Source organism: Micropterus dolomieu, linkage group LG06 (assembly GCF_021292245.1).
Source record: "Micropterus dolomieu isolate WLL.071019.BEF.003 ecotype Adirondacks linkage group LG06, ASM2129224v1, whole genome shotgun sequence".
Taxonomy (NCBI): Eukaryota; Metazoa; Chordata; class Actinopteri; order Centrarchiformes; family Centrarchidae; genus Micropterus; species Micropterus dolomieu.
In genome coordinates this window covers 13,980,875-13,995,656 of record NC_060155.1, presented here as the reverse complement: position 1 = coordinate 13,995,656, position 14,782 = coordinate 13,980,875, and the positions used below count along the sequence as shown (strand labels likewise).

The 14,782-nt window shown below is 40.3% G+C and overlaps 1 protein-coding gene and 1 long non-coding RNA gene across 2 annotated transcripts in view; both read right to left on the bottom strand.

Moving 5' to 3' along the window:
* Nucleotides 1-14,782, bottom strand: part of dsc2l (desmocollin 2 like) — a 23,637-nt gene that overhangs the window by 2,865 nt on the left and 5,990 nt on the right. The window contains exons 13-15 of the mRNA XM_046052292.1: nt 2,154-2,253; nt 1,040-1,261; nt 689-804 (exon numbers count right to left, since the gene is read on the bottom strand). Of these exons, the coding sequence (XP_045908248.1) occupies nt 689-804; nt 1,040-1,261; nt 2,154-2,253 (438 nt within the window). The remainder of the gene's footprint in view (nt 1-688; nt 805-1,039; nt 1,262-2,153; nt 2,254-14,782) is intronic.
* Nucleotides 3,472-8,251, bottom strand: LOC123972699. The gene is made up of 8 exons (XR_006825455.1): nt 8,040-8,251; nt 7,687-7,846; nt 7,390-7,456; nt 6,323-6,468; nt 5,372-5,526; nt 5,101-5,228; nt 4,930-4,968; nt 3,472-3,575 (listed from the first exon to the last, which is right to left on the bottom strand). It is a non-coding gene; the product is annotated as an uncharacterized LOC123972699 (long non-coding RNA).

Genomic DNA, 14,782 nt, shown 5'->3' with positions numbered 1-14,782 from the left:
GGGGGGGGGGGGGGGGGGGGGGGGGGGGGGTGCCGCCGCCACCAAGCAAAAGTACTTCTTAAACAACGCATGATCGATGAATCGTTGAAATAATTTATCGAAGAGTCGAATACTAAAATCATCGTTAGCTGCAGCCCTAAAGTAAATAAAAGTAAGGTTCCCTTACAAGGGTATGAGCCCAGGCAAAGTCCATATAGGCAAGTCATGCCACTCGGCAGCCATCTTGGCAACGCCTCCGGGCAGCTATTTCGGACTAACAAGACCAGGCTACTATCTGAATGAATGGGAAGAGAGCCAAAACTGCCCTTTCACCGGGACATAAAAACTACATGAATATAATCAACAGTAAAATCTAATAAAAATCGCTGGAAAAGTTTGTTAACTTTGCCCCAAAATAATGTTAATAAAGCAGTTATAATTCTACTACGCATGCATCACTACTACCACGCATGCGCAGTCTAAGTAAAACAGACCTTTACGTCAGTGGAATCACAAGATTGGCTGAAATATGTTTCTGGCTTTGGTTGTAAAAAGCAGAAGTTTGGCTTTCTAGCAGGAGGGGCGGGATAACCGCCATCTTTGCCATTACAGGCTTTCCCCATAGAGTTGTATTGAGGATGTGATTGAGAGGCGTGTCTCCGCTGAATCGTCTCTGGCCCAATCAATGCTTTCATTATTATGTCCTTACCACTTTTCCCCCTGGGGCTTCAGTGTTTGACTTGAGCAGGATTCCACCACTGTCTGCTTCATCCTTCAGTTCCAATGTGTCACCCTTTGTCATGCAGAAAAAGGCGAGGAGTAGGCCTGCAATAACAAAAGTATGTGACAAATGAGCACACAAGGATGGTGCAGTTTATAATAAACAGTGCTCCACGTGTGGTAGACGTCACAAGAGTGAGCATAATGGCATTATAACACTGCCACGTATCATTGCTCAGTACCAAACATGTGATGCAAAAGTCAGTGTCAGAACCCCTAACTTTCTAAACAGCAAAGCAAACACAATTCTGTTGGCAAGAATATAGCAGGGGAGACTCACCGAGCAGAAGGAGGAGGGCAAGAGGCAACAGCATAGCCAGTAAAGCCAGTGGCCCTAATGACACAGAGCTTTGCTTGGCCAAGCAGGCTCCATTCCTGCACTGGCAGATCCTTACTTTCACCGTCTGTGTTTTACCAAAGCCCTGCAGATCTGTGACGTAGATGGGAACAGTATGTATCCCTGTAGGAAGCTCTTTGATGTGCTGCAACGTTGCTGTTGCGTCTAAGGAGGGGACGAGACGTATGTTTTTTATTGTTAGAAATAACGCAACACTGTGCAACAAATGAATTTGTCAGGACAGATCAGAGCATGTGTTCATCATGATGCTTTCAGAAAATCCATCACTCAAATATGTCATTTTGTATCAAATTCATGTAAAATATATTCAAATTCCCAAGAAGTTGAGGACAACTTTGCAACAAAAAAACTTGCTGCCATTAGAAATGGAAAGAAGTTACTTGTACACCCACTTAACCAGCAGCAAAATAATATCAAAACATAGTGTGCCAATTCTAATTTTTCATATTCATGCGTGCAGCAAAATTTCTGTTTCTAGAATCCATCCATCCATCGTCAACCGCTTATCCTGCATACAGGGTCGCGGGGGTTTCTAGAATCCACTTGTTTAATATGTATGTCCCATATAGAACCCAAGTGATAAATCTGCCAGTACCGCTGTCAACTATAAGCTTATCAGCTAACTATAGGTTAGCAAAAAAATTGTAGAGATGTTTACGGCACTTTAGACACAGTGTCAGCAAGGGATCCCCATTCAGTCATTTGCCAGGAATGCTTCGGTTAGATTTGAGTAAGTGGTTTATTTTGATAGCTTTCACACAAAAAAACATCTGAATGAATTACTAAGACCTGGATTGATCTGTGTGAGTAGTTTGAACACTTCGTACAGAGCTTTTACAGATGTTTCCATAATGTATTGCTGTTGCTGAACATGTCTCCAGTTAACTAGACAAGCTACATGATGTGGGTTACAGATGTAGAAAAAAGTATTCAAACAGCCCCATTAAAACTTCTCTGTCAAAACTGCAGTTTTTTTGTTTTGTTTAAGACACTCTCCAACAGATGTAGATAAATGGTTAAAAATACAACCACCTACCATTAATTCTTGTCACAGACCATGTGCCATCATTATTGTCTGGCAAACTAAAGCTGAAGGGGGAAGAAAAGGGAGACCCATCCTTGTCTTCAGCGACAACCAGCACGGAGCCACTCCCCACCAGCTCACCGGTGGGGAGTGTTGGCATGTTGTCGTTGACGTCCTCCACCACGATGTTCCTGTGCCTGTCTTGGAGCCTGAAATACATTAGTAATTCATTAGTACTTTAAGACAAATACAAGCACGTTGGTACTGAGAAAGAAAACAAGATAGACATAGTTGGTAGCATTCTGACATCAATTGGGTGTCAGTTACCTGGAAATTGCAAATTCAGGCTCAGTTTTCTCCGTCACAACAGGACGGTGAGTCATTGTAAATTAGTCACATCATAACTTGTCAACAGGTGTTCTCAGGTGACACAATGTGAGGACAAAACTGTATTGTGTTTAGACAGGTACAAGCAAGTGTGGGGCTGGTGTTCCTAATAACCTCCAGCTGATTTAGCAATACCATCCAAAAGGCGTGAAGATGGTGATTTAACATGTGGATTTACTTTCCCAAACCACCGGTTCCTTGGTGAAAGTATAGAAGATCTTTGCCAAACCCAACAGAGACAGTGGGTTTATAAAACAGGTAACAGATATGATTAAAGATTTAGGACATTGGTGCAGTGTTGAAGCCTGTGATCAGTCAGGTGATCCCATATGCAGAGGAGATATGTTGCTCAGATAATAACACAAGCTCAAGTATTTAAGTCTTTTGTGATAGAACAGCTTGGGTTCTGTGTGGAGTCTGTGGCTTATAGAAGTCATAGAAAAGGAAATGTACAAGCAACTCACTTGCATCAACAGCCTTCACGGTGATGTTGTAAATTCTATCCTGCACAAAGTGTGACTCTCTGTCAATAGTATTTGCAACCTTCAGCTCTCCGGTGTTTCTGTCGACATTGATCCAGGAGATCTATGGCCTTGTAATACCTGAGAGACAATGGAAAAAGTACTTGTGTGTACTAAGTGTGTTAGTAGCACATTCTTCATTTCAGCAGTGAAAGTCTGCCCTCCAGTGTTTAAGAGAAGTAACAGAAACTTGAGAGTGCTGCAGTTGAATCTGTTGTCAGACATACTGTACCATGGGAAAGTGAATTTCTTTAAGACAAATATAAAATGAGATTGCTTACTTGATGCCATCGCTGCTCTGGGTCTCGGGATCTTTAGCTGTGTAACTTCCTATCACCGTGCCGTTCGGTGTGTTCTCTTTGACATTGAAGCGGATGGTGGGAGCTGCGAATTCCGGACCCTCATCGACATTGATGACATTGACATTCACAGGGACAGACAGCCATTGGGTCTTGGTGCCACTCAGGTCAGCTTCATTACGTGCCATAATGTCAAGCTTTACGTTTTTGGTCTCATAATCTAAGGGCTGGAAAGTGTAGTATAAATAAAATCTGATGTCACTGTTGTGTTATAGGCCTTGACTTTCCATAATATATATTTTTGTAAATATTCGATTATATCTTTTTATGTGACAACACTGAAGAAATGACACTTTGCTACAATGTAAAGTAGTGAGTATAGCTTGTATAATGTAAATTTGCTGTCCCCTCAAAATAACACATCACACAGCCATTAATGTCTAACACCCCTAAGTGAAAATGTTCAAATTGGGCCCAATTTGCCATTTTTCCCTTCCCGGTGTCATGTGATTCATTAGTGTTACAAGGTCTCAGATGTGAATGGGGAGCAGGTTTGCTAAATTTGGTGTTATCGCTCTCACACTCCCTCATACTGTATCTTTGGGAAATAGACATATGAGTGTTGCCAGTATTGCTGCAGAGTTTGAAGGGGTGGGGGGTCAGCCTGTCAGTGCTCACACCATACGCCGCACACTGCATCAAATTGGTCTGCATGGCTGTTGTCCCAGAAGGAAGCCTCTGCCAAAGATGATTCACAAGAAAGCCTGCAAACACTCTGAAGACAAGCAGACTAATGACATGGATTACTGGAGCCATGTCCTGTGGTCTGATGACACCAAGATAAGCTTATATGGTTCAGATGGTGTCAAGCGTGTGTAGCAGCAACCAGGTGAGGAGTACAAAGACAAGTGTGTCTTGCCTATAATCAAGCTTGGTGGTGGGAGTGTCATGGTCTGGGGCTGCATGAGTGCTGCCGGTACTGGAGAGCTACAGTTCATTGAGAGAACCATGAATGCCAACATGTACTGAGACATACTGAAGCAGAGCATGATCGATCCCTTCGGCGAATGGGCCACAGGGCAGTATTCCAACATGATAACGACCCCAAACACACCTCCAAGACGACCACTGCCTTGCTAACGAAGCTGAGGGTAAAGGTGATGGACTGGCCAAGCATGTCTCCAGACCTAAACCGTATTGAGCATCTGTGGGTCATCCTCAAACGGAAGGTGGAGGAGCGCAAATCTCTAACATTCACCAGCTCCTTGATGTTGTCATGGAGAAGTGGAAGGAGGACTCTAGTGCAAACCTGTGAAGCTCTGGTGAATCCCATGCCCAAGACGGTTAAGGCAGTGCTGGAAAATAATGGTGGCCACACAAAATGTAAAAAGATTGACACTTTGGGTACAGTCACTACTTTACATTGTAGCAAAGATTCATTTCTTCAGTGTTGTCACATGAAAAGATATAATCAAATAAATCACAAAAGTATGAGGGGTGTACTCACTTTTGTGAGATACTGTAAATAGTTGTACTACTACTAATTTCATAGTAATGATTATAATACAAAATCTTACTTACCTTTGCATCATACAGAAGCTCCACAACATTGGCCTGATACTAAAGGAAACAAAACATGTGTTACTTAATTTCCAACCTTATAGGAAAACAAGTTAAAAAAAACAACATTAGTTTAATGGTTTGATGAAACTACAATGAAACATAACGGGTGCCTTTTATATAATCACTTACAGATGTTTTTGTGAAAGTGGGTGGGTTGTCGTTGATATCAGCCACAGCAACGTTCCTGTGGTGGACAAATCATTTTCTGCGCCGTCCATATCTTTGATTTGTACTGTCACAGTATGCTTTTCTTTTACCTAAAGAAAGAGTTTGACAAAATGAAATGAGAAAAGGGTAAATATTATGTTAAGTTGAGGCAGGTTTGTATCAGCGTTTGTATCAGCTAATTTCTGTGTCATATTTCAGAGTAAATCATGAGTACAATGAGGCCGGCGCTCACCTCTCTGTCCAGGGTGTTAGTTGCTGTGGTGATGACTCCTGTAGTTGGGTGGATGGCAAACAGGTCTGATCCAGTCAAGAGACTATACCTGATCTTGATGTGTCGAGATCCTGGTTCATCTCTGTCTGTAGCATTCACCTTGCCTACCACCGTCCCTGTGTTGTAAAACATGATCATGGAGTTTATTATCACCCTCACTGAAGATCAAATACCTCAGGATTACAGTTGTCTACTTCACGTTCCTGACCTGGGTTGCTTTGCTCGAGCACAGTATACTGCAGTGCATCTTGGAATGTTGGAGCGTTGTCATTCTCGTCATCTACTTTTATGGTGATGTCCAAAGGAGAGTCTGTCTCCTGAATGGTTACTTTGTTAAAAACATGACACCTTTTGCAATGTGGGCGCAGAAGGTGAGTTTTCAGTAGCTTAAATGTTGAGATTCAGTCTTTCAACCCCTATTTGAGCACGTTTTATGGCATGAATGGATTTTTCTTTTCATTGCTTTATAAAGTTAATTTAGAACAATGTTTGGAACACTTTTGAGGGTGTTGAATAAATTAATCTCATTTTTGAAGTGACGAGAAGTTTTTTTAAAGTGAGGCGGAAAACCACTTCTTCAGTGCCCGAGTCTTTTTACTGTGGAAACGCCGACACAGCTGAGCTGAAAGAATAAGGCTAATATTTTCATACAGCCTATAAGAACACATCAAATCAACATATTATTATAGACTACGCCTGTTCATGTCTCCCAGCATGCGTCAGCTGCAGCTGTGCTACTTAGACTAGGCTTATGTCGTATTTCTGCAGTGTTAGCCTACAGTTTGCTCGTTTGTAAAATGTGACACTGATGCCAGTGGACTTGTTCATTTCTGCGATTGGTCATCTGCTGCTAGCACCGCCTCTTATGTGAGTGCACTCACGGCTGGATTAGGAAACGCTGGGTTGACTTACCGAGTTGATAACCAGCTTCGTGGTACCACTTATCCTGACCGCGATTGGGTTAGTTAAGCCAGATGATATCCTGGGTATGTTGAACTCGCTTCGTGGTACAGGCGGGTGTAGTACACATTGTACTTGGCTGAGGAATCTGATACAATCTAAAACAGAAACCAAAACATTTACAAGTAAACACAATGAAACACAGGTTCTGTTATTCATAAACCATCTATTGTTAGGAGTGTGGTTTTATTCATGTTTTCCTGTTTAAGTCTGGTTTTGGTTCTGTGTTTCTCTGTGTAGCCTTGTTTATTATTTTATTTATTCGCATGTTCTAGTTTACTTAGTATCTGTTTTCATGGGATTGGTTTTGTATTCTGTGTTTCTATAGCTTTATTTGATCTAAACTGCGAACAAAAGACTAAACTTATAAGTTTAGTCTTTTGTTCATTCGCATGTTTAAGTTTTCTTAGTATCTGTCTTGTCTCATATTCTAGTTTTGTCTTGCATTTTAATTTGTGTCTTAGTGTCTACTCCTGGTCTGTGTACTTCTGTATTATTTTGTCCATGTTTGCTCTGTGTTCTGTTTAATCTTTTTTCAGTCTGTTTTCCCTGTTAGTTGTAGTTTATTGGTATATTTGTGATCTGTCTGCTTGTGTTCTGGATCAGTTATTTATATTATTCTGTTTCTTCCTGGTTATTATTAGTTTCCCTATGGCCTTATTGGTGTCTGTCTGTTTTCCCCTGCTGTCTCTCTGCCTGCCTGTGTCTCATTAGTCCTGATCCCTCTCACCTGTGTTGCTCCTGCCCCGCTTGTTAGTCCCTGTGTACATATGCCTGCTTGTGTATTCAGTCTTGTTCACGTCCTTGCGTCAAATGTTGAGTGTTCCTGCCTGTTCTTAGTTTCATGGATTTATTCCTCGCATTTGCATTATTTTCTCTACCCTGTTCTGGATATTACTCTGCCCGTTTGTAGATGCCTTTGTTTGGACTGTGCTCCTGAGTAAGGCTGTTTAAGTTGCTTAATAAATCTTTTGTTTGAACTGCATCCTCCTTAATGTGGTCTGCGTTTGGGTCCTCACCTCAGTCTGCACTCAGCCTAATCCATGACATCTATCAAAGTTAAGGAAGCCCTCTGCCTCTTTTAGCCTGCAATACATTGTAATAGCTTAAAACATGTGGCTCCATGAGATCTTTAGGTAGATTTAAATAAGCAATCTTGTAGTATATAAAAACACAAAAGGAAGTAATCACTGCATAAAGCCAGCCGAAAGTCATGTAATTAAAAGGGGTGTGTGAATCAGATCATGATCAGATAAAGTCCATAACCATTCTGACCTACATAAACCTGCTATAAAATGATACATCAGTAATCTTACCTCTCTTGGCTGCATTGTATTGTGGACAAGGTGAACTTCCATCTCACTTCCCGGCCCACTATCGTCCTGAACCCACACAGAAAATGTCTGCCCTGCTGCTTTATTGTAAAGCGTGGGTCCTTCAAAGTAGAGAGAACTGATTTGGCGTCACAGCCGGCAACTGAAAACCGAGAAAGGGTAAAGGTGGAGAACAAAAAGTGCCATTTTAACAGCAAATAATTGCATAATAATGACATTCCTCTTTATTGTTGACACCAAATAGAAGGTATAATACCACTCATAACTGTACATTTGTATCGATAAAGACGTTTGTTTGTGGACAGAGAATATAAAACAAAAGTGGACCCACTCACCAACACCAGGCAGATGTTGAAAATTAAAACCCTCGCCATTTTTGAAAACTTAAGATGGACTTTGTCCCCGGTCTGTAGGAGGAAGCTGGACTCCACCGCAAGTTAAAACAACCGGAGAATGACGGATGATGGATTGGTGTCTCCGTTAAAAGCCCAAAAGTAGAAACTCGTCTGTTCATGCACTTGCCTGCTCTCTGTAAAGACGGGCGGACTTGTCTCTGAGCAGCGGTTCCCGTCGCTAACAGACAACAGACAAACACACCTTAACTGCCAGCAGGGGGAAACATTGCTTTATACTCTTCCAGCCAAAGTGATTCCGTAAAAAAACAATGTCCTGTAGGGATATTCTATTTACTTGTATTCATGCCGGGGTTTTATACTAGAGTAAGTTAGGAAAAGTTATACAAACAAGTAGGCTACTTGTAATAACTCAAGTAGGTTATTGTTTGTCAGTCTGCTTGTATTTCAAGAGTATCTGGTCTGAGACACTTCTCTCAGCTCTACACAGAGACTGACCCCTGCATGCCTCTCCTCTCCCCCCTAGAGCTCTGCACCAGAGTTCTCATAGGAGGAACAAAACTGGGCTGAGTGTAAACTAAGCCATATCGAAATATTAACAAATACATGACTTTTTCTGGATCTGCATGGTCTGCTATTAGGTTTTAATTCAGCTCACAATACAACATAAACCATGCTGTTAATTTGGACTAATACAGTCCATGATTGCTGACAGACTGCTACTATACACCAGCATTAGGTGTTTTATTATCTGTCATATATAACCTTCATGAATATAATCAAGTAATTTCAGGGCAGAAATAACTTTACAGTCAATAGAGGCTACAGTGACATTCTGGCAAGTAGAATACTGCTTTACATTGTATTGACCATTTAAAGGTATTTTAAAAGGTAAAAAGGGACTAGATTGGTTGCTACATAAGGATAACTGAAGAGATCATGTCTTTATTTTATAGGCTAAATAACTCAGCAGTAAGTCATGTTAATTATAGGTTACATTCCGATTTCCAAATATAAACAAGGATATTAGACATAGGCCTACCAAACACATAATCCATCGGCAACAACATTCTTCTATTATTGCCTATAATCCTATAATCACGTGAATGTCATGCCTGGTCACGCTATAAACTCCTAAAACCTATTTGGCCACAATTGTGATTATTCCATTAAAAGAAACGTTATAGTATCACAAAGACGTACCTTTGCTGTGGACATAAAGTAATTTTGTCACGTTTTATGTCTGTGTGATCCAGATGCAGCTGTAGCCCTAAAGAGACTGGGTGATACAGCAACTTTTCGGCACGACACCTGTATGCTCTGCTGTCCAGTTTTTCTGGCCACATAAAAATGATTTCATGTCTGTTAACACCTTATGGTGTTACAGTTAAAAACGGGGGACATTTCCGATGACAGCTCCAGACGGGGTCAGGCCACCAAAACCGGGGACGGTTCGGGGACGCCTTGTCACCCTACCCCACCATATTCATTTATTGGCCACAGAAATGTTCCTCCAAAAGCGGAGGATGTACTTCCTGCGCCAGCTCAGAAAGCTCAACCTACCTAAGGACCTGCTGATCCAGTCCTACATAGCCATCATCCAGTCTGTCCTCTGCACATCCATCACTGTCTGGTTTGGATCTGCCACCAAAAAGTCAGGACTGCAGAAAAAATCAGCAGTGCCAACCTGTCCACCATTCAGGACTTATACATTTCCAGAGTCAAGAAACGGGCAGGAAACATCACTTTTTCCCATAAAATATAAATACCTATTAATAGAAATTAGAAAAAGTGCTCAAATCTAATATGGAGGTGTGTCTCATTTCCACAGTGCACAATTACAATTCGCCATTGGTTTGGAGTCCCTGGTTCATATTAAATGGAAGCTACTGAAAGAAAATGCATTACTTTAAAATATTAATAAATATTAATATAAAATAAAATATGCATTCAATCTTAATATAAAGAGGTGTGTCTCATTTTTCTAGTGTGGTTCTACTATTCGGCATTGGTTTGGAGTCTCTGAATCATTTGACATGGAAGCTATTGGAGAAAAAAGCATTTTCATTTTCTCCCTTAAGATAATAATAAATAGCAATATAAAATAAAATATGCACTCATTTCTAATATGAAGAGGTGTGTCTCATTTGCCTAGTGTAGTTCTACAATTCAGCATTATTTGGAGTCCCTGAATCACATGACATGGAATTTATTAGAATAAATGATAATTTTTCCATTACACTGTTTTAACATTAGTAATTTATTAATGTTCCCTAAGCTAACCCCTGGTGGTTAAAAGCAAGCCATCAGAGGTGAGCTATACTGCCAACACTGGGTGAACTGAGTAAGAAGCCGTCACTGGATCATGGGTGAATATCCAACTTAAAACTAAAATCACCACACTGTTAATGCTAATAGTGCTAATTCATGCTCATTCATACCACGGTGGCTCCATCAGTAACAACAAGCCTCTCCACACGCAGCTCACACGTTGCTTTGAAAACGGAGTCACGGGTGAAAAGTATGAAACGCAAGTTGTCTTTATAAAACTGCTGACAAATAAAGTCAGAGCAGACATACATGGAGAGAGAGAGAGAGAGAGAGAGAGAGAGAGAGAGAGAGAGAAAGAGAGAGAGAGAGAGACAGGTGTAGGTGTGTGGTTGTGTGTCTGGAGTAAAAAAGCAAGATGAGCAGATTACTTTGTGAGTAAACACTAAAATAAAGTGGAGCATTAAGTAGAATTAAAATGGTGGGATTAAAAATAAAATACTAGGGTAAATAGGGTAATGTATTTAGTTGGATTTTATTTGTAACAGCTCACTCAAGTGAAAATGCCAACAATGTCTAATTATCAATGTTTCATTATGACCATACAATTGAATGGACCTCGTGAGAATAGCCAACGTTTATGGTGGTGCTGATGGGGATAATAATAAAAAAATAATTTTCCAATAAAGAATAGTTACAATAATAATAAACCTATGTGAACTGATATTAGGCTAATAATGTAGATCTACCATTGTGTTGGGTTTTGCTCAGCATGATGTTAAGTGGCAGATCAGTTGGCTTGCTGCAGTTGAATATCTAAGGAAGAGACGTCCTCTGTCCCAGAGGAAACCTAAAATACGTGGAGGATGCCAGATTAGGATAATATCACCAGTGGTGAGCATATGAACCTAGGTCATATTTAAACAACTATTGCTTTGGGTTGTACAAAAAGTTATGGCAATTTGGTAACATCACGGTCTCTATGTTACACAAATAATAGTAGTAAGACTTTCCTCCATGTACACATGTACTACACAAGTACAATTTTGGCTGTATTATTTGTGGCCCCTTTCAAAAATTTCGCTTGAGAAATTTTATGTTTATGTCATGGGGACAGGGCTGGACTGGGGAAAAAAAAAAATCGGTCCCGGCATTTTTGGCCCAGGCGGCCAAAAATCTTGTGTGACGTTGCACAAGATTGGGACCATGACAACAAGACAAGAATATATTTTAATATGCTACTATTTAGAAAAGAAATGTATTGATGAAATATTTGATTGGAGGGTCTGGGGGTCCTCCCCCCGAAGATCTTGAGCATTAAACACTTAATTTCCTGCGTTCTGGACATTTTCTGCACCAATTTATGGTGGAAAGAAAAATATTTAGGTGGCAAGTGACAATTCAAAATATAAAAATAAAAAAAAAAAATTACTTTTTTTTAGCTTAAGTTACTTCTTTTGGACAACGCAGACGTTTCTTCTATATTTACATTGCATTGCAGGCTTATTTTACAAATAAACCTTTCTCATAGCATTTTTGTTTATCAATTAATATTTCTTGGTGCAAGCTATTGTTCAGAACAATTTTAACAAATGCTTTCAAAAAGTGGTGGCTACATGTCCCCAGCATCCACATTGTAAATGACCCTACCTCCCTGCTCCCTCCCTACAGGTTAAGCTACTCCATGCTTACCACTTCACCTCCATTCTCCTCCTGCTCTCTCTCTCCCTGAACACTGTCACTTTGTCACTCCACAAACACACGCATTCTCCTCTGCTTGGCAGTGGCCACAGCTCTCCTTTCCTCCTTCAAGTGCCTGTGCTTTTACTACATCGGGTATTGCAGCTGATGTTGAAGCTACTGCAGCCTGTAGCAAACATATCAGTTATTTTTGCGCATTTGGAGAGCAAAGGCGGGGTTGTTTGTGAGCTTGGAGGACCCAAATGCAGGACACAGCGCAGAGCAGGATCAGTTCATGAGGTTTATTTAAACAGAAAGCGTCCTCACAAAAAGGCAGTGGCAGAATCAAGCAAGAAATCCAACAGGAATCCAAAGTGTGAAATCCACATGAAACAAGCAGGGGGAATGGGCAGGCCAAGGACATCACACGACACAAGAGCAAACAAGCTACAATAACCCGACAAGAACAAAGAGAACAATCAAACCTATATAGAGACACAGAGGAGGGCAGGGCGATTGAACACAGGGGAGGCACATAGACAGCCAGGAAGTAAAACTCAGAGAGATGCACAAGGGGACGATAACAAAATAAGACAGAGAGCACAGAAACACATGAACAACAGACCAACATCAAGACCAGGAACAAGAACACAGAGGCAGGTAGTGATGGTGAACAGACAGAACACAGACAGGTTACAGCACACAAGAATCAGACTACAGTAAGAACCCAAAACACAGACTGAAACACTAAAAGCACAAAACAAAACAAGCCGACTAAATAACTATAACATGGCCAGGCTCCAAACCAAAACAAGGGAACAGATAAAAAACAATGATCAAACACAGTACACACAAGGCCAACATTTAACAAGTAAAGAACGACTAGACTGAAAAGAAGAGTTATAATACAACTAATACAGACGGTGCCTAACATAGCAATGGGACAAAAACAGACTCAGACCAGGATGACAGTTTATTGTCCCCCCTCCAGACACACCATCTCCCTTATCTTCCTGTTATCAGAAGTAACAGGCAATCAAGCAGGGAGAGAGGGGGGAACTGCCTATTGTTGCAAAAGTCCCTACCCTCCAAAGGGTCAAAGTCTGTACGGAACCAGCGACGAACTACTGGCAGACTTAAAGTCGACGTGATTTCACTTCAACAGAGTTTAAATTGGGTTATAATTTTTTCAAGAAGATGGCTCCCCTGCTGAAATGCAGCCTTTATATTCTGCTGACGTTTGTCCTAACGGTGAGTAAACGATTCCTTATGTGCTTCATACTGTTAGATGGTCATTTTTTTGTGTGTAGGAAAGCTGGTCTTTAACAGGTAGGGCTCTTCTGTAGTCAAAGTTAAACCATTATTTATGCATTTAAAAGATACGAAAGAGAAAAAGTAAATACGCAGTTTTACGCTTCATGGACATTCCCATATTGTGCCGGATGGCCACGCAGCAGCTCCTCCATTAATTCTTTGCTTTTTATAATTTTATACACACTAAATGTATATGTATGTGTCAGGTGCAACAAAAATAACCTATGCATATATTTTGTAATTATTACACATTAATAATGATCACGTTGTTCCTTCCTCTTTGTTTACCTGCAGCTTGTCCGTGTGAGGGCAAAAGGAAATGGGCCACTGTTACTGAGACAGAAGAGAGAATGGACCGTAGCTCCCCTGCATCTATTCGAGAACCAGGATTACACCGGCTTGGCCAGTATTGCTAAAGTGTGTATTTTTTTTTTGTTCTATTTCTGTCTAAAGAATTCTTTAAAAACTGACTATGCTAATTCTTCATTTATTATTGTCAAGTAGATTGATTGTAATTTCCACCGTTTGTTTTTTCAAAGCCTATCTTTGAGTATGTGTGAGAACTGCTTTCCAGACCCCAACAAACGTCAATATTCATAATAAGTCATGAATAAGTTCAGACACAACAACGAATACATCTTTTTTCTGATGTTTAGACACACACACCTGTGTTTGATGTTTGAAAGCTTACCTTTTTTCTTATCTCATCTAGTGTTGTTGGTTCTGAGCCATGCTGTAATTGTTGGACATAATTTGAAAACAAGGATTACAAAGTGTGTATTTTGTTGTTCTATTTCTGTCTAAAGAATTCTATAACAACTGACTAAGCTCTTAATTATAAACGATGAATTTGCAATTTAACGTAGGCACAGCTACCTTTTATCCCTTAGAATAATTAAATCATTGTCAAGTAGATTGATTGTATTTTCCACCTCACTGTTTTTATCCTCATGCAACCTTGGTTTTTTCAAAGCCTATCTTTGAGTATGTGTGAGAACTGCTTCCCAGACCCTACCGAATTTTAATATTCATAATGACTCATGAATAAGTTCTGACAGGACAATGAATACATCTATGTTCTGATGTTTACACACACACACACACACACACAAAGACACACCTGTGTTTGATGTTCGAAAGCTTATCTAGTTTCATATCTCAGCTAGGTGTTGTTGGTTCTGAGCCATGCTGTAATTGATGTAATTAACTGAGCTCAGTTTCTGTCAGACAATATTGCAGATCTGTGTGTGGTTGTTCTCATCAGTGCAAAAGCTGGATCCCACACCTCATCTTAATATAAATATGTCACATGCTTGCAATCACTTGATCTGATAGACATTCATTTGAAATTACGCCTCATAGTATACAGGGAGAAAAAAATAAGTATATTATTTTATCATTAAACGTACAGAAAATAAGCTGTCTTTACACATTTATATGTAATTGGAAGGTCTTCGATTTCT